This window comes from Colletotrichum karsti (genome assembly GCF_011947395.1).
Source record: "Colletotrichum karsti strain CkLH20 chromosome Unknown Scaffold1, whole genome shotgun sequence".
NCBI lineage: Eukaryota > Fungi > Ascomycota > Sordariomycetes > Glomerellales > Glomerellaceae > Colletotrichum > Colletotrichum karsti.
This window is the reverse complement of record NW_024065901.1, coordinates 1322641-1341966: the sequence shown is the minus strand read 5'-3', so window position 1 is coordinate 1341966 and position 19326 is coordinate 1322641. Positions and strand designations below refer to the sequence as shown.

The 19326-nt window shown below is 54.3% G+C and overlaps 6 protein-coding genes across 6 annotated transcripts; 4 read left to right on the top strand and 2 right to left on the bottom strand.

The window, feature by feature from the left end:
- Positions 1-896: 896 nt before the first annotated feature.
- Positions 897-2859, top strand: CkaCkLH20_00303 (uncharacterized protein; the record flags this gene model as incomplete). Its single annotated transcript, XM_038883023.1, has 4 exons — positions 897-1194; positions 1265-1364; positions 1419-1431; positions 1501-2859. 4 exons carry the CDS (start codon positions 897-899, stop codon positions 2857-2859), a joined length of 1770 nt encoding a protein of 589 aa, XP_038751728.1.
- Positions 2860-3031: 172 nt separating this feature from the next.
- On the bottom strand, positions 3032-3940 carry CkaCkLH20_00302 (duf1115 domain protein; the record flags this gene model as incomplete). Its single annotated transcript, XM_038883022.1, has 1 exon — positions 3032-3940. The coding sequence occupies one exon, from the start codon at positions 3938-3940 to the stop codon at positions 3032-3034; it is 909 nt and encodes a 302-aa protein (XP_038751727.1).
- Positions 3941-4416: 476 nt separating this feature from the next.
- CkaCkLH20_00301 (DnaJ domain-containing protein) lies at positions 4417-5552 on the bottom strand (the record flags this gene model as incomplete). Its single annotated transcript, XM_038883021.1, has 2 exons — positions 4417-5451; positions 5508-5552. The coding sequence occupies 2 exons, from the start codon at positions 5550-5552 to the stop codon at positions 4417-4419; spliced, it is 1080 nt and encodes a 359-aa protein (XP_038751726.1).
- Positions 5553-6979: 1427 nt separating this feature from the next.
- CkaCkLH20_00300 (amidohydrolase 3) lies at positions 6980-9039 on the top strand (the record flags this gene model as incomplete). The annotated part of the gene is made up of 2 exons (XM_038883020.1): positions 6980-8467; positions 8527-9039. The coding sequence occupies 2 exons, from the start codon at positions 6980-6982 to the stop codon at positions 9037-9039; spliced, it is 2001 nt and encodes a 666-aa protein (XP_038751725.1).
- Positions 9040-11345: 2306 nt separating this feature from the next.
- CkaCkLH20_00299 (uncharacterized protein) lies at positions 11346-12173 on the top strand (the record flags this gene model as incomplete). Its single annotated transcript, XM_038883019.1, has 1 exon — positions 11346-12173. The coding sequence occupies one exon, from the start codon at positions 11346-11348 to the stop codon at positions 12171-12173; it is 828 nt and encodes a 275-aa protein (XP_038751724.1).
- A 2021-nt stretch (positions 12174-14194) lies between these two features.
- CkaCkLH20_00298 (uncharacterized protein) lies at positions 14195-15409 on the top strand (the record flags this gene model as incomplete). Its single annotated transcript, XM_038883018.1, has 2 exons — positions 14195-14954; positions 15015-15409. The coding sequence occupies 2 exons, from the start codon at positions 14195-14197 to the stop codon at positions 15407-15409; spliced, it is 1155 nt and encodes a 384-aa protein (XP_038751723.1).
- Between the last annotated feature and the right edge of the window lie 3917 nt (positions 15410-19326).

Here is a 19326-nt window from a genome sequence, read left to right as displayed (position 1 = left end):
AACTAGAACTAGGACGACGTTTCAAACACACATACCCATATTGGTTCATTTGTACACCAATCCACGTTTCATAGCGTCGACGGATAAGGGCAATACTAGAGGGGTTTCTTGAATCGTGAAGTTGGAAAACGATTAAACTATGTACAATCTCATGTCAATAACATCATGATGCGTTTCCGCCCAAGTAGGTATCCGTAGGTTGAGGGCGCAGATGACAGGGATTTCCCCCCACGCTGGACAACCAGCTGGTCTCGGCCCGTGACCCTGATGCAGCGTGTTTCACAAGCTCCCGTCGCCTCCCCCCGAACATTCCGTCGCTAACTGCGCGCCTCGGTGAGTGAACTCAATTCTGTTAGTGGGCTTACAGAACACCAACACGCTATTTTTGGGATTTTCACTCCCCCGGCGCGCCTCTCGCTGAAGTCCAGAGTGCCCGTGTGGGATGGTCGCCCCTAGATTACCTAAGGAACGCTAAGACGCGGCGTGGTCGTTTCTTTTAGTCAGGTGTCCTGGTCAACCACAGCTAATGGCTCGCGGGATGACTTACCTGTTGTATGCTGTCTCCATCCATCACGTCCATCTCGCCTTTCCTTGCCGTGTTCTCTACCGTCTTCGCCAGACTCATCATTATCATTTGATTCGACTTTGTATCTCATTTAGACGGGGACAATGTAGAAGGACAGCTCGGGGTCTTTTGAGAATTGCATCTGTTGTTGGAGTTACGCCAGGAGTAAGCACGACGACATATACCACGACACTGAACGACCGGCTTCATCGGCCGCCTCATCCGGAAAGAGGTCATTGAATGAGATCGTCACGTGGGCGCGCCGTTTCTCCCGTTTTCTATTCTTCAAATCGCCGCGCTACCTGGAGCCCGCTCGGCTAGACAACCGAAGATGGCGTCCATGCTGCGCGCCGTATTCAGGCGGCTGATGGCCGATGAGCCCGAGACGCTGTACAGCTACCCCGGCGTCGTGGTACCCTTGGAAGAAGCGCATCTGCACAGCCACTCTGCGCGCACGGGAAAATGCGAATTTGAGGAGCGCCCGGGTCACGATGGAGAGGAGGACGACGAGGACAAGGACCAGGGCGAGAGCACGGGGATGCTGGAGATGAGCGCTGCTGAGTATACGATCGAGGGGCTCAGGAAAGAGGTCAGGAGGGGCGGGAGGGGCCAGTGGACTGAGTATGAATGTGAGTTTCCAACTCTTGGGGCTGTGGTGATGAGATTGAGGGATGAGGGCTGAGGGCTGATGAAACGCAGTGAAATCAAAGCTCATCAATAAGGCGATTCAGGATATCGGGATGGGCCGGTATAACTGGCAACTTTTTATCCTGTGCGGATTCGGATGGTTTGCGGACAAGTGAGTTTCATTCTCATAGTATCCTTATTTGAGCTTCGCTAACGATGAGCATAGTCTTTGGATGCACGTGAGTTCTCACCCACGAGCTTCATTCAACTTCGTCCTCGACCTCTTCCAAGGCTGACATTATCTACAGGGCGTCTCTTTAACACTCCCATCTCTCTCCGCCGAGTTCAACATCTCCGAAAAGACAGTCCGCTACACCACCTCATCCATCTTCCTTGGCCTCTGCTTCGGCTCCTTCGTCTGGGGCATCGGCTCAGACGTCCTCGGCCGCCGCATCGCCTTCAACATGACCCTCCTCATCACCGGCGTCTTCGGCATCCTCCTGGCCTTCTCCCCCAACTGGGGCTGGGTCTGCTTCCTCTTCGCATCCCTCGGCTTCGGCGTCGGCGGAAACCTCCCCGTCGACGGCGCCCTGTTCCTCGAGTTCTTGCCCGACGCCTCCTCGTCGCTCCTGACGCTGCTGTCGGTGTGGTGGCCCGTCGGACAGCTCTCTTCGTCGCTGGCGGCGTGGTACTTCATCGTCAACTGGCCCGCGGACCAGGGGTGGCGCAAATTCGTCCTGACGATCGGTCTGATCACGTTCGGCATGTTCGTCGTTCGTTTCTTCGTCTTCCGCCTCTTCGAGTCGCCCAAGTTCCTGCTGTCCAAGAACAGACAGGCCGAGGCTGTGGCGGTGGTCCACGGCATCGCGTTCCGCAACGGCGCAAAGACTTGGCTGACGGAAGAGATCCTCGACGCGGTGGCCGAGGGCGCGGTCGACGACGACGCCCCGGCACGCTCGTCTTCCCGCACGGGATACACCACGAACGTCATCCGCGACAAGCTCAGATCGCTCTCGGGCGACCGTCTGCGGCCCCTCTTCAAGAACCGCACGCTCGGCCTCGCGACGGCGATAGTGTGGTTCGTCTGGGCCACGATCGGCATGGGCTACCCGCTCTTCAACGCCTTCCTGCCGCAATACCTCTCCCACGGCGGCGCGACCCCGCCAGAAGGCTCCCCGGACGAGGGCGCGACGCCCATCACCCCCGACACGTACCGCACCTACGCCATCACCTCCGCCGTCGGCGTGCCGGGGAGCCTCCTGGCCGCGTACCTGGTCGACCACAAGTCGCCCTGGCTCGGGCGCCGGGGCACGCTGGCGTCCTCGACGCTCGTCTCCGCCGTCTTCCTCTTCATGTTCGTCAAGTTCGGCACCTCGCCCGCCTCGCAGCTCTTCTTCTCCTGCGTCAACTCCTTCTCGCAGAACATCATGTACGGCGTGCTCTACGCCTTCACGCCCGAGATCTTCCCGGCCCCCGTGCGCGGCGCCGGCACGGGCATGGCGAGCTTCCTGAACAGGGTCATGGGCCTGCTGGCGCCGGTGCTGGCGGCGAACATGCCGGGCGACGGGACCACGACGCCGATTTACCTGTCCGGGGCGCTGATTCTGGCGGCTTTTGTGGCGATGTGCTTGATCCCCATCGAGACGAGGGGACGACAGAGACTGTAACTGTAGTAATTTGTTCGGTTTTGATGTTCCATTAGAGGTTTTTGCAGGGTCGGCATTGATAGAGAGGTAGTGCGGCATCATGTGCCGTCAGACAGAGCGCTGTTCTCCCTGTGGAATTGAACAACGGAGTTAGTCCCACCTTTCCCACCGTCGTGACGGTTCGGCCAAGTGTCTACATCAACACCTTCGCAAACGCGTCCCCCAGCCCCCTCTCCACGAGCCACCCCTCGACGGCCTTCATATCCCCGCGGTTCGCCCTCTGCCCGCGCCTCTCGCCGACGGAGTCCGTGATCTCCTGCATGTCGGCGAACACCCGCCGGACGCCCGCGACCTCGCGGTGGCGCTCGCTGACCTTTTTGTGGTGCGCGGGGATGTCGCCCCAGCTCTCGGTCTTGATGAAGCGCATGTAGTCGTCGATGTCCCGCGAGGGGCCCTCGACGCACAGCAGGCCCGGCTTGCCGGCGTAGAGGAAGCCGGTGAGGTGGTGGCGGGGCGCGTGGATGACGAAGTCGTCGCGCTTGGAGCGGGTCGAGATGGAGGGGAAGTAGAACCACACGCGGACGAGGGGGCCGGGGGCTGTGTTTTGTTCGGCGGGGGGTTCCTCGGCGGCGGCGGCGGCGGCTGAGGAGAGGAAGGCGGAGGCCGCGTCGGTGATGGACTCGATTGTGCCGAAGAGGTCTTCTTCCTCGGGGATTTGCGAGTTGAGATGGGACGTCGAGGCGCGGTTCATCCAGGGAGGTTGCTGTATCCGGACCCTGATCCGCGGCGGGTCTTCCGGGGCGTCCTCGGGTTGTGAGTATGAGAAGGGCACTGAGATGTCGAGGTGCAGGGCCTTGTCTTGGTGTTCCGGGATGGCGAGCTTGAAGAGCAGCGTCACTGTCGGGGGGCCTTTGCTGAGTTTTGCGGGGTCGGGGGCTGTTCCCTCCTCGACGTATTTCCTTGCAATTTCTAGAAAACTGGAGGAGTCGTTTTCAAAGGTCACCGTGTCGGGGTACATGGCCATTAAGAGATCGATCTGGCCGATTTGGTGCTCGATGAGATCGATTGGCAGGAGGTGCCATGATGGATTGTCTGTGGACATGGTGAGGTTATTTATTTGGCTGCGTAGATCTGAAAATATATGAGAAGTATGATTTTTACGATTCTTATGTTGAGGCCGATTCCGGGGCAGCTGGTGATGATTGGAGGGGTGAAATTGGATGAACTCCATGGATGAAGGGCCCGCCGGTCCGTTTTTTTCGCTCGTGAGCCACATGCAAAGCCACAACGCCACGAATGTTTAATCGCCAAATACGTGATGAAGCGAAGATGATGTGTCAATATCTCAATACCTTAAGAGGAATCCGCTGCCAATTCAGTAGCATATGTTTCTATTCAAAAAAACCAACAAAAAAAAAGAGGCGAAATACTAAAAGGAATATCAATTAAAAAAAAGCCAACAAAACAACGAGGGACGCCGTCATCTACGCGTCTGGTCCGCATGCTGAACACGCTGTGGTATTCGTATGGTATTCGTATTGTAGAAAGCACGGAAAGTGAGGTCTTAGTCTACGTATTCTATCTGTTCCCCTTCGCACCAGCGGGCGCGTCTACTCTCCTCTTGCGGAACGACTTGCCCATCGCATCTCTGACCATAGGATCCGCGCGAATGGTATTCTGCACAAGCCAATCCTTGACCTTGGACTTGACGCTGCTCAAAGCCTCCTTATCGCCCGAGAAGGGCGTCATCTCCATATCCAGCAACCTGCTCGCCTCCCCGTCCAGTCCACGCACCAGGTTTTCAAGCCGCTGAAGCCCCTCATCGACAGCAGCCGCCGATCCCTCAGCGGCACGTTGCGCCGCCTGCGCCTCGACGTTCAGAATGGGTCCGATCTGGCTCAGAGCAATGTAGATCGTCACCGCAGCCTGGCGCGCGAGCGACACGAGCTGGAACTGCAGGTACGGGGGACGGCGCAAGACAGTGCTCAGCGCGGTGTTCGCCATGGCCAGGTAGGGGGGCATCTCGGGGCGTGTGACCACGATCAGCTCCGCGACGAAGAAGGTGAGCAGGATGAGCCAGCGCCAGTAGCGGCCCCAGTCCAGGTATCCCAGCAGGCCCATACCGTAGGTCACGGCGGCGGCGATGCCGTAGTGGGGGATGGTGCCCTGGAGGACGCCGCGGGAGACGTAGTCGTAGATGGTCTTGCAGTTCTGCCAGGAGCCGACGATGGGCCCGAAGCGCTCGTAGGCGAAGCGGCGATTGGGGTCGGATAGCGTCTCGGAGGCGGTCTTGAGGTGCATGAAGCGCGCCGCGGCGGCGTTCGAGTCGCCGGTCTGCTTGTCGGGGTGGTATACGGCGGCGAGGCGACGGAAGCGGGACTTTATGATGCGGACTGGGGCGTTCTCGGCGACATCGAGGTCGGTGTAGAAAGTGCCGTCGAGGCGGAGTGTGCGGTCGGCTTCGACTAGGGTGTAGAGGAGGTAGAGGGAGACGACGAGGATGTAGATGCGTCGGCGGTGGACGGCGTACTTCGCGGTGCCGGGCTGCGGCTTCGGGTCGCCGGCGCGGATCGCGAGGCCATAATAAATCGATTGGACCCAGGAGGTCGCTAGCTTTGAGAGATTTTAGTTATCAGGACAAAGAGATTGGAGGGGAAGGAGTCGCGTACGTTGGGCAAGAAGGCCCAGCCTATGAGGGAGAGCGCGTTGGACATGTTGACTACTCCGGCATTACTAGAGAGAAATTTGTCGCACGGCCACGTCCGAGGCTGCTGGGAGGTTCGGACAGCAGAGGGGCGGGGATGAAGTGGTGAAGTGAAGCTGGCCGGGATATCACTTGGCGACGCAGCTTGAGGACTCGCTGGCGTTTTGTTCCAAGGCGTTGAAGGCTGACCTCATCCGACCGGGGGTTGCCAGGCAGGCTCACAGATCCCCCTGCCGCCCCATATTTGGACGAATCAGATCCGACAGATCTGGGCGATTTCTGTGGAGATCACGTTTCCCGCCATTCCTCTTTCGGAACACAACCTCCACGTCAGTTTGACGTCGCAGCGAACATTGGCAATTCATCTCCTGCAGCGTCTGATTCAACAACTGTCCTCTACACGGCGGCTCTAATTCTACTTGACTAAGGTACGAAGATGGGAAACTTGTAAGCGTCGTGGTGTATAGAAGCTTACGGCTTACCTCACAACCGCGTTCGGGGTGAGCGCGGTCCAAAGCGGCAGAAGTTTGAACCTCGCGGAACGGTCGTTTTGTGTCTGAGCTAACGTCTGTTAAGGTGAGGGAACGCTCGACCAAGCAAATGAACGGCATCGTGATTTATAGCGTATAATCAAATCCTTATGTACAGGAGTGGCTAGGAAAAGGCAGAGAAGTACTCTTTTCTTTCTGCCTAAGGGGACTTTGGTCAAAATGCCCCCAACTGCGGCCAGCTCCGGGCTTGCAGGTGCTAGCCAGGGTCCCCAAGACGGTTGAAATAAAGTTTTCATTGTAAAATGCATGCTTATGAACCACCATCACGGGTAAATCCGTATATCCGCTTGATCTTAACTCTAAAGAAGGGGTGCCTTCTACCATGGGGTCGGAACAGCGGAACCAGGCTTCTGATTCCGAGAACACATTGGCATGCCCTTACCCGCGCGGCAATCATCACGGAACTCGGAGCCCGGATCAGAACATGATGCTTCCTCTTAGATGTCGAGGCTGGATATTCCTAGATCTAGACATCCACGATTCGCGCGCGGTGCTCTGCCACATGCCAAGGCCATGAAGCCGATGGGATGGACGCGGGCCGACGGGATGGACATACTGTCGAAGGCTGAGGCTTTTGTTAGTCGTCATCTGTCCAGAGCATCTCCCCAGTAGCTGACTAGTTGGCGATAGTGTTGATCGATGGTGTGATTGTCGAGAGCACAACTCAGTTGACCGCCAAGACGGCCTCGTCAGTCCTAGATCACATAGCTCAGAGTTCATGACAGCTGAATTGATATGCATGGTGAGCAATGAAGTTCACTTTCATCTAGAGATTATGAAGTATATAAGTCTTCGACAAGTCCCTCGAAGATGAGCAAACTTTTCATCTAGCATCAACCTTCTCTTACATGCTTGATCTCCAAGTCGTTCTACAACATTCATCGCCATGAGACTGATACTACCTCTTCTCAGCGGTGTTGGACTCGCAGCAGCAGCAGCCCAACATCGGCTTCGTCAACCTGCTCTCGAGTTAGCCGATCTGATATTTCAGAACGGTTCGATCTACACTCTGGATTCCGCATCAACCAAAGTCAGCGCTCTCGCCATCAAGAACGGCAGCATCATATACGTCGGCAACGATGCCGATGCTCAGCGCTTCATAGGTGGTGGTACCAAAGTCATCAATCTCGAAGGCCGCATGGCCATGCCGGGACTGATAGACGTGCATATGCATGTTCTCCAGGCTGGGCAGAACTTGCTCAAATGCAACTTCAACTACCAACGCCTCAGCCGCCAGCAAGTCTTGGAGCATCTGCAAGTCTGCATCGACACCGACGACACCGCGGAAGATGCTTGGCTGGACGCTGTCAACCTGAACTACATCTCTCTGGTTCTCGAAGGCGACAGTCTCACCAAAGAGGACCTCGACACTCTCAATACGACCCGACCCATGTCACTGAGATCCAACGATTACCACACCTTCGTCCTCAACTCTCGCGCACTGGAGCTTTCAAACATCACCGATTCGACTGCCAACCCCCCGGGCGGTGTCATCGAACATCTACCTGGAACACAGGAGCCGTCTGGCATTCTCTTGGATGGCGCCAATATCCTCATAGCTGGCCCTCCGGCTTTCACCGACGAGGAGAACGCCGAGGCCGGGCGAGCCGCCCAGCAGATTCTTCGCCAGAACGGCATCACCACTTGGCAAGACGCGCTGGCCACCAACGAACACTGGGGCCCCTGGAACCTGCTCAAGGACAGTTCCGAGCTCAGTTCCCGCGGTTACTTCGACTACCGCATCCAGCCCCCGGCGACCTTGGAGGCAGTCGATGCCGTCGTCGCCGAAACCATCGCCCTACTCGCTTCTCGAAACGACAACGCCACCATAAGCGCCCAGCCGACTCTCAAATGGCAAGCGATCAAGGCTCTGTTGGACGGCATCATGCCCTTCTCCGCCCGCACTGCCACCAACACGGATCCCTTCTGGCTTCCCGTAGGCAATGGGACGAACGGAACACAGGAGTGGGCTCCTGACCCGAGTGCTATCGCGCCTCTATATTGGGATCCGGAGATTCTGGCCAAGACTCTCGAAGGTCTGTGGCTGGGCGGAGCTGATGCTCAGTTGCACGTCGACGGTGACCGTGCCGTTCATGTCAGTTTGGATGCCGCAGACGCCTACCACCGCGCGCATCCCGATGCTCCTCCCATCCGCCTCGCTCTTGCTCATGCCAGTCTTACCCTTGAGGAAGACTGGCCGCGTTTTGCGGAGCTCGGAGTGGACGTTGTATACCAGTTTCAGTTCTCTCAACTGGCTCCCATGTGGGTTCCCGACACGTTTAGAAGTATAGGTGAATACCGTATGGACAAGCTCGATGCCTATGCACAGATTGAGGCAGCAGGCCGTCCCGTGGTGCACGGCAGTGACTGGCCTGTACGTCTTATCCTCTGAAAACCAAGCTGATGTCGTCAACCGCTAATCTGTGATCTTAGGTCGATCCGCTTGACGTGTGGTTGGCACTCAAAGCCGGTGTGACGCGCCGCGGCGACCCCTCAAACCCCAACTCGGCCGCCTCGATGGGCGAGCTCTACGACGGCCCATTCCCCGGACCAGGCATCTCTCGCGAGTCGGTTCTGAAAGCAGCCACCATCAACGGGGCCAAGTTCCTCCGAGCACATGAGCAGATCGGGTCACTGGAGGTTGGCAAGCTCGCCGATGTCATCGTCGTCGAGAACAACTTCTTCGAAGTTCCCGACGAAGAGCTCGGACGCAACAGGGTGCTGCTTACCATGCTTGGGGGCGAGGTCGTGTTTCTCGAGGACGGCGCTCAGACTACCTTTGGGAGAGGCATCACGCCCAAGTTTCCCAACGACAACGCGGTCGCGGCCAAGATGGCTCGTAGAGTCATCGGAGGGCTTCATGGCGAACACCTCGATGCCCACGAGCGTGCTGAGGTTGCTAGGATGAGAAAGCGCCAGGGATGCGGGCATGGGCACGCTCACTAGATATGGACTTTCGCCCAGTTGGGACGCCGCCAGATTCCTGACGGGCAAATCGGCCCTGTATTTGACTCCGCTGCAATCCGATCAGATCCACCGCTGGATGTATATAAGGTTACTTATCCGTGGCGCGCTCGCATGAGACTCGACATATTGATCCCCTGCTATGTGGTTTAGCTAGTAGATATACCGAGTCAGATGTACATATCATTGAATTGAAAGATTACGAGCCACTGACAGTCTTGATGGCCTTGATTTCAGTTCGAGTATCAGCCCCTAACAATACGATAGTGTAACCTTCTCAGGCTTTTTCTAACTTCTTTGACCGTCCCATTGGTACTTCACCTTGTGATAGGGTTTCAAACCAAGAGAAGCCGCAATTAACGGCCACAAGCGGCATATGAGAAGGGAACATACACGATAGCAACGGAGATACGGACTAAACGGATAGTAGAAAGCTAGCATTGAATGTGAAGCTTTCAAGGCCATTTGGGATCCGGTAAACACGTTACACGGTACCTACCTTTATCTCAGGGTTGAGCTGGCTAAGTCCCCGGGGAAAACCCGGCAACCACGGGGAAGGCGGAAAAGCCGCCGTTTCGCAAGTCGAGACATGTTGAACACAATCGATACCCGCCAACTGGTCAAAGCACTTGTACAGACGAACGCTGAATGACCAAAATCGTTCAGACGGTAGCTAGTAGTGTCCAGAGCCCGGAAAGGCTGCTCAAGAGTTATTAAGCTCGATGAAGTACAAATAGCCTATCCGTCATGTGCATCCATATCCGAACCCATCGAAAGGGCTTCACAGACTGTGCTTTTGCTGTTTACTTACAACTTGAATTGCGAATATTATTCAGGTTCATTCCATTCAAGATGCCTTGAAGATAGTTGTATCATGGGGTCAAGGCTTCTCCGGTGGAAGCAGTAAGTCTCCGACCGGTCATGGTTCATCTGAAACGGAGCGGGCCGTTTCCCACTTCTTAACCTCTCGAGTCAGAAAAGCCACTGAGAGAAGAGGATGAGAAGGTGAGTTATTGCAGAGTTGCCAAACTCCTCCTACTATATAGTCCAGTTCGTACCCAAGCTGAAGTTTTCGCATCCTTTATTCACACGCTCTTGTCTCCAGCAAAACAAACACCATTACCAAAACTATCCTCGAGATCCCGCTGCAACTCCCAAAGAATTTGAAGAACAAGCCTTACAAAATACAGACATCTCACGATGCATTTCATGGCTGTTGTCTCCGTCTGCGTGGCGGCCTTCACCGGAGCGGAGGCTTTTCTCCTTAGCCCCTATGGCAACGTTGCTCTCGGCATGGTAAGATCACACTCGTTGACACCACTGGTTGCAATTTGCTTATGACCGCTGTGACTTAGGCTCCGGTACTGGCTTTAGCAACACCCGCCATGGCCCTGGGGTCCTTGGAGGAACGTGAAGCGGCCGGAAGATGCCAGTCTATCGACCCCAAAGACTGTATGAGGGACTAGATGACGCAACATTCAAGTCAAATCGAAGAGCGGGATCTATTCAAGACAACGACGTGCAGTATCGCGACTTTGTAGTGTGTGTGGGTTCTTAAAGTAGACATGTTTATCAACTCCAAGTGGACTACAGTGCTACACTACCCACCTCAGGCGATGGAGTATTTGTGAGAGAAGTGTGCATATGAGTGACAGTTCACCAACAGACTTGAGAAGTGGTAGTTGTGCTGATTTGTAATCATCAAGTGCTTTGTAATGAGGACGATGACGAATCTAGGTTGCGCAATGGACCCAAGAATTGTCGAGGCAGTTGAGGGGAATCGGACGGTTAATTTGCTACTCGCTGCGGTTTCTTTAGAGTCACTCGGCGTGCATTATTAGCGGCGATCTCTGAACAGGGCAATATGAGCCCGCGTTCCCCACCTTAATCGCGATGCTAAGACTCGAAGCATGGGCGATCAAATGGCTCTCGGAAATATCAACCATTGGTTGAATATGTTATAACGTTCAACGACGCAAATGATTGGGCAGATAAGACCTCTACAGACCTGAATTACAGGAAGTCGTCGACAGTCTGCGAATCTGTGGCTGAAGGCAGTGGAGTTAGGGTATTGCTTTCAACGGAGTGTTGGTCTTGGAAGTTTGACAGGGTTCGGTTTAGAACCCGCGTTTGTAGATGCCAAGCTGTCAACTATATATAAGATAAGTTTCACGTCCATCAGAAGTTATGAATCACTACAATTGTCTACATATCCTCTTGACAGCCGAATAACCAACGAACTCTCAACGTTTTCTTCGCCCGAAACTTCTAAGCAACTCCGAATCACCATGGCCGAAGATAAGCTTGGACTGCTTCAGCAGAGATACGGCAGTCCACCAGGTGACGCCCTGACTAGCTCGCCTTGGTCCCCAACTCTATCACTCATCCTCAACCACACTTCCGTGCGGTACTACCTACCCGACGCCCTTCCCGCGGGAACTCTCGAAGCTCTCATAGCAGCCGGCCAAAGCGCATCCTCATCCTCGATGCTCCAGACCTGGAGCGCCATCGCCATAACAGACCCGGCTCACAAAGACAAGGTGGCCGATCTCGCCGGCGACCAACCCTTCATTCGCCAGGCACCCTTATTCATCCTGTTCTGCGCCGACCTCAGCCGCCTCTCGGAAAGCTCAGAACGGCTGCACAAGCCGGCCCAGGGTCTCGAGAAGCTCGATCCGTTTCTGATGGCATCTATCGACGCGGCGTTGGCGGCGCAGAACATGGCTATCGCGGCCGAGTCGTTGGGACTCGGCATGTGCTACATCGGCGCCGCGCGAAACAACGCTCGTCAGCTGACGGATCTGTTGAAGTTGCCTCCCCGTGTCGTCGGGCTCTTCGGGATGACGGTCGGAAAGCCCGACTCGAATTCGTTGAACTGCATCAAGCCTAGGCTTCCGTTGAATGAAGTGCTTCACCGAGAGGTTTGGGATAACGAGGGTCGGGAGGAGAAGATTTCGGAGTATGATCAGATTCTGGGTTCTTTCTATGAGGGCCAAAAGAAGCATAACCGGAAGCCGTGGAGTGAGCACATTGCCTTGTGTGTAGAGACGGATGATTTGGATGGTAGAGAGTTATTTAGAGGCGTCCTTGATGACCAGAAGCTTAGCGTTTCTTGATTGCTGATCAAGACAGGTATATCTACTCAGAGTAGAGATTAGACTCGCTTTAATTACTTCAATGTCATAAACAAGGTAGAGGCAGAAGATTAGAAATTGAATACCCTTCAAACGCATCTTAGCTTCTTGATTTGGTTCAGCTCATTTGAAACTATAGGGGTCTATCGGCTCACGCAAATCAGTTATCGACGGACACACCAACGTCACAGAAGAACGTATTCAATATGGTGAGGTGTCGTTGTTCCGAGCCATCTCTTTAACACCAAATATTGTCTCAGTGAGTCGATGACGAGGTGTTGATGTCTCTTTGGTAGTAAGCGCTGTTGAAGTTACGGGATTTGTTGCCTATTTTGTCAGCATCCCGCAGGTGAATTTATGGATGACGCGCGATTTCAGTGTTGATGAGATGAACTTCGCGACAACGTCTCGAAGAGGTGCTACAACCTCGTCTATTTCTCTATTGCCACTGAATGTGGTTACAGAGAGAACTCCGTCTCAGTTCTGATGTTGTGTGGTCCCCTTCTCTGGTGCTGGTTCGTGATCATGGCTGGGCTCGGTTAGACTAACACATGTTGCGAACACGACCGTGAAGCCGAGGGGAGGTAACCACAAACGGGAGTCCGGGACACCCGTTGGACGGCGACAATGCGGCAATGCTCGTTTCCGATTCGGTGGGATACGGTTACGACACCAAGATGAGATGACTTCATGTTGCCGACCGGCGACACAGTGCCGTGCGGTCTAGAATCTTGCGGTTGCTACAGGCGACCTTATTTCTGGCCAGCAACTCCGTCACGAACGACTATGCACCAATTCATCGGAATCAAATCTTGTCGCAAATTTTCAGGGCTGGAAGAGGTGTTGCTGGTAATGGTTGCTACAAGTTCTGTAGGATGCACGGAATGGCGAGATTTTCTCGTCGACTGCGCGATCGATCGCGGAGGCGATCTGAGGGAAATGTGAAGTTCATGCCGAGGTTTGCGAGGACCTCGAATAGCTGACAAAAATAGTAGTCATTGAAGCATGAGTTAAATGCGATTAGATTGTCCTCAGCGCAGCGGTTGTTTTGTTTGCGCGCATGTTTCTCGAGGATTCTCGAGGAAGTCGACAGCGACTGCGTCTCAAGGCAGGAAACAAGTTTGGTCGTTCACGCCGCGTTTCTATGACCCATGAGATTCTACGGAGAGCGAACGCGATCGTAATGAACACACGCCGAAAACGAGTCTCGCAGAACGACGTAGCCCACGGTCGACAGGCTCGCTTACGTGGTGTTCAGACGACTCGTCAGATATAGCCCAGCGCATTGCACATCCCCCCTATTTTGGACAATGTACCGAGAAGCCCGACAGCTTTCGCAGCCTCAAGTATGATGTCATGCACACAAAACGAGGAAATTTCCCGGGGAAATATGCTTCGACGCGGCTACTTCGTCTGAACAATCGAACCCCCCCTTCCGCTCAAACGGTATGCTGAGACCACAATATGAGCGTAGTTTACCTTGGAATACGACAGCCGACGGGAGTGCCGAGGGGCAGAAGATTCGGGGTCCGTCGAGAAAACTGTACGGACTTTTTGGCGATCGAAAAAGCCACACCAGGACTTCGGACGGGTCGAGGTCTGGACAGGGCGGCGTGTCATGGTTCCACGTCCGTCGGCCAAGCGACGTCAACCGCCCGCCGGTTTGGCACTCTACTATTCTAGGATGGACGGTTCGGGAAGAAGAAACGAGTTTGTTCCCAGCGATTTGGGTAGACGAGAACCATCATGCCTGTCCTAGTGATACTACTGGTCGGATTCATCGAGCCATGACTGCATACAAGGCAGACATCGACGTGAGGTAGGAGATAAGAGATTTAGCTCAGTTGAGATCCCCGATCTGGGTAGGGCTCCCGGATGACATCGACACTGACGGTGTGAACGGACGTGAGTGGCAAGACAACATATAAAGCTTTGGTTGATTCCATTGTTACGGAGAATAACATCGCACATCAACAGCAACTCTCATCTCTTGAACAGTAACCATGAAGACCGCACCCGCAGCCCTTTTCGCCCTCGCCTGGACCACCGTCCATGGACGGCCGGTGTCAGATCCCGAAATTGAGATTCGTGATATTGTCAACAATAATCAGACAGCCGTCGAATCAAACATGGCGACGCAGAACCTCAACCCATTCCTCGGCGAGGACCTGGACTCCACGGCAAACTCCAACCCTAAGCCCAAGAACCAGATATATCCCAAGAGATCAGAGAAAGATGCGCCATACTCGTTGTCCGAGGAAGAGCTCCGCAGCAAGATCTACATCCCAAAGACATTTTCAGCTACATCCAACAAGCAGCCCGTGATTCTCATTCCCGGCACCGCGGCGATGGCCGGGTCGACCTTCCGCGCCAACCTCGGACCCCTTCTTACCAAGTCCGACTTCGCGGATCCTCTCTGGGTCAACATCCCCCAGGCCTCGCTGGGTGACGCGCAGGTGAACTCGGAGTACGTCGCTTACGCCATGAACTACGTCCAAGACATGACCGGGAAGAAGGCCGCGGTGGCTGCCTGGAGTCAGGGAAACCTCAACGCGCAATGGGCTCTGAAGTACTGGCCCAGCACCAGAGATGCGGTGACCGATCTCGTGTCCTTTTCTCCCGATTTCCACGGAACTACTGAGGCATTCCTGGCCTGTAATACGGCTGCTGCGGTCATCGGATGTACTCCTTCTGTGTATCAACAAAAGTACGACTCGAAATTCGTCACAACCCTGCGCGCGAACGGGGGTGATAGTGCATATGGTGAGTTCCAATCCTAACCCGAATCGTCACAACTGGCCATCGCTGACTTGAGACCAACAGTCCCAACCACATCCATCTTCAGCGCCACCGACGAGATCGTCCAACCCCAGTCCGGACCCAAGGCCTCCGCCATCCTGAAAGACGGCAACGGCGTCCAAACCACCAACGTCGAGGTCCAGCAGGCGTGCCCTGGGACACCGGCCGGTACACAGGTCACCCACGAAGGCATGCTGTACAACTCGCTGGCCTTCGCGCTCATGAGGGACGCGCTGACCAACGAGGGTCCGGCGAAGCTCGAGAGAATCGATAAGAGCGTATGCAAAGACCCCGCCGCGGGCAAGATGGACAAGGCGGAGATTTCTGCCACGGAGGCGGTGCTCGGCGAGGCCGGGGCGAACGTCTTGAAGTATAAGAAGAAGGTCACGCAGGAGCCCGCGATCAAATCATATGCCTAGTAGGTGTTTGGCGGGTTTCCGAACGAGAGTTGAGCGGTTGCGGGACAACAGCGAGCGTGTATGGATATGGAATTCTTTTTGGAGTATCAGCGAGCGAGTTAGCGATTTCGATTTTATGTACAATACTGCATGCAAAACATACAACTTCGTCAGACTACTTAGCCTCATCGTGGTGTGCGATTGCTTCACTTCAAAGAATGAGTAGTGATTGATATTAAAAAATGTGAATAGCTTTGATTCTGAGGTCTATACTTTGCCATCAGTAGCCTCTGTTCCTCACTACGCTGGACCAACATTGATGATGTCAACATGTGCCAGTGAAAGTCGAGGCAATAACAGTACAGGGGGCATGAATGAGACTAGTAGAACGGATAGGAAGCATGATCCGGTCCACTTGTAGTATTCCGCATTTCTAGAGATCGGCGCTGTTTGAAGCATCCTTTTCCTTTGAAATGACGGGCGTTTCCGGTTTGCGAGGAGTTGTTGAAACAAGCCCGCCACGTGTGAAAAGAGGTGGACCCCGTAAGCCCACCATGGCCGCTACATCACGTCTCTCGGACTCTCAGGGGCACTGACAGTATACCGAGTATCCACTGCGTCTTAGTCTCGAAGAGGTGGTTATGGGAATTGGGAACAGTTGGACGGTGCTACGCTACGCGGGCTGCCTCGTGGAAACGATGACATGTTTCTTTCTAGTGGGGTGATGAATTGAATATGATAGATGGTCTGATCAGAGCGTAATCCATAACACGGGGCAGAGTTGAACTGAAAATTCAAGCCAGTTTCTTGGTTGGTTTGAAGCGAGATGACTTAGAGATCGAGAACTTGATGTAAGGTGAGGTCTCGACGCTGCTAGTACATGTACGCTACAGCACGTATCTAGGACGATCTCATACAGACAATCACACAAATAACAGTAACGATGCCAGATTATGAAGGTTAGGACCTATCACGTCTTCGGCCGAGATGGACTCGCAGATAATTCGACCGCCGACATCAAGACGCGACTTTTCTCGTCCGACGAAAGTCGAGATCAGCATCGCGAATACGTCTTCCACCGTCGAGATGAGCCCATACCAAGACGGCCCGGACATTGATCACAGCCAAGCTCGTCGGGTATTTTGGCGATCGATCGTCGACTTTTTAACTGAGACGTGAGTGTGTCGCCACGACTGTCACAGTTTTTCGGGGGGGGCCATCAGGGAAAATATGGGTAAAAAAATATGTAGGCTGGAAAACATGAGACACGCCGCAGAGATCTGATTATTTTTTCCGTCCGTCACTTCAGTGTTCTCCGTCTGAACCCCACATATCCGAGTGAATTCCGCGGCCGCCCTCCGGCTGGGGCGAATCCCACAGGTTGTTACAAACGTCCGGGCACTGCCCCTCGGGCGAAACGGTGGGTGCTCCGATGAAAGCCGCTTGATGTAATACTTACCAGATACAGCACAGTCTTCATTTCCCAGAGTTGCGCGGATATTGACATGGGAGAATAGAGGATGACGAAAATCTTCGACTCGGCGTGGAAGAAGAGCGGCTCCATCTGGCCCGCGAGAAGCGGACTTGTCATGAAAGACGCGGCCTCGAAGACGAATTCAACAAAACTTGACAACCGAAGATGAATTCCACCACGCAATAAAGCTTAGATGTAGAATAAGCTTGTGTGTCCCAAGGTGGGCTCTCGGCGCCTCCCATATTAACTGGCTGTGTTAGCTGCTTGAACGCCAAGGGTCAGCGGGGGTAACCCGAGGCATCACATCATGACCCCATGTTGATTGCGGATAAGCCGCGTCGCTGAGCCATAATTAGATAGATGTCGACACCAATGGCTTGGGTCACAATGCGGACTTCTGGAATCGAGGTTGGAAGAATGTTAATGTTGAAATTTCTGCCACATAAGATCGATCTTATACGCAAGACTTGCCAAGTCATGATATTTCATGGAGGCTGGCCATCGTCAGATGAGAGCTTGGCAGACGGTCGGCTTCAGTTGACTACAGTCGACTTCTCGCCTCTTCATCTCTCAGAAAAGCTCCACATCTGTAAAAGTAGCGCTCATAGGAGCAGCCAACGGACTTCTCCTTATTCGCGCCAGAGCAGATGTCACGTCGGAGCTTATGTTGGGAAAGGGAAAGTGGGAGCGAGGTACCCGAGATGGGGTCGGTTATTGTTACCCTTGGGACACGCGCGTCCAATTGTCAAGCGACCCTATGGTTAATTTCAATGACAGCACAAATTCACGTGGGCGGGATATGTCAGACAGCCAGTCGCCCCCAAGTCCCAACGGCAGTCAAGCCGTCGCCATGGTAGAAACGTGTGGCTGGGTCAAGATGCGGGCCTCTTATGCCATTGCTCGGACTGCCAAGAATCGCAGACAGCGCCCTGAAGTTCTGGAACGCGCGTCATCGCGAGTGAAGCCAGGCCTTCTACCAGTCAACGGAGGCAGCGGTAGGCAAAAGCTGGTTCCTCCTGGACAATCTCCCGTGGAGAGGGCGCGGCGTCAAATGTGACAGGGGCCGTCCATGCTGTCACATTGTCTGGGACTCACGGAGGAGATCAATGGGGAACGGAGCCGTGTGGGGGGCTGTCTCTCTCCTGGAGCTTGGGCCCAATGGGAGTGACTTTGCGAAGAGAGAAGACGCGCCGTTGGAGGAGAAGGTCAGGAACAAGAAACCAAATGCAACGGTGCCTTGCCCTACGATGGAGTCGTAAAGTCTTGGTGAGTGTCAAAGGTTGCAAACTGTCAAGGGATATATGCCAAGCTCTCAAACCCCCCCACCATCCCGTAGATTCAGAAAAAGAACACACACTGCAGTGTGGTGGAGCGGTAGATCAGGTACATTGGACAGGTACCGAACCATATGCGACATGATAACCATTCGTGATTGGTTTAGTCACCGAAAATACTCCACATCGACGTTACTGAGGCTATTTTCTTCGCAACCCCCTGTTTCCTCTCTTTCTCACTTCACCTCATCTCAACTTGCGATGCGAGATGGACAAAGTCCGCTCCAACGGAAACCTTCCCCGTGCCCGAAGTATCCAGCTGGTTCCTCTGCTCAGTGGCAATAGGATATGCTATCCATCATGACCCGCGAAGCATCATCAGCGCAGCAGAAGCATTCGAACAGAATCTCACTTGGCACCTCGTCTGCCGCTGAGATCATCCCGAATCTACCAAGGACTTGCATGAAAGATCCCAGGTGATCCCAAGACCTGCTGCATGTCTGCCATCTTGGCATCTCGAACCATCTGGACCCAAGCAACGGACAGCAACCCAATCGACCCAGACCTCGAGGCGCACAGCCAAGGACTGAACTTGGGATGGCGTCAAGTCATCCTAAGACGACAGTCTAGCGTGTTTTGGCATCATGGGGTCCAGCCGCTAGTGCAACTTGCCCGTCAACATGGGTCCTGGTCTTCTTTTCTTTTCCTCCCCATTGGCCCGTCACTTCCTGACGGCTGTGAATCAGAGTTCAAACCACCGCGGAGACCTCCCGTCTAGTGACCCTGGTCTGCGGGTTTATTTTGTTTGTTCATGGGACGGACATGCAGGGGCCAAGACGACGGTACTCCCTTTCTGTCATGGGTTGTCATCGGGGAGGAGAAAGGAGGCTCCACGGACGACATCGATGTTCGTCGGTGCTGAACTGGAACGACCCTTTTAGGATGCCATCGAACCCGCTGGCATGAAGGCTTCATTTCGTTCCGTCTTCCTCAACTGACTCTTTCTCTTCTCTCTGTGTGGATCTATTCGGCTAGAGGCCATTCCCATTCTCTGCCCTGGCGGTTCTAATTCTCACCTGCCCTGGAGGCCATATTGACCATTATTCTTAATAACTTGCTCTACTACACTCGCAATCCAGGTCCCAACCACCAGAACGCAGCAAGACACAGTCCGCCATCTATCCAGCATG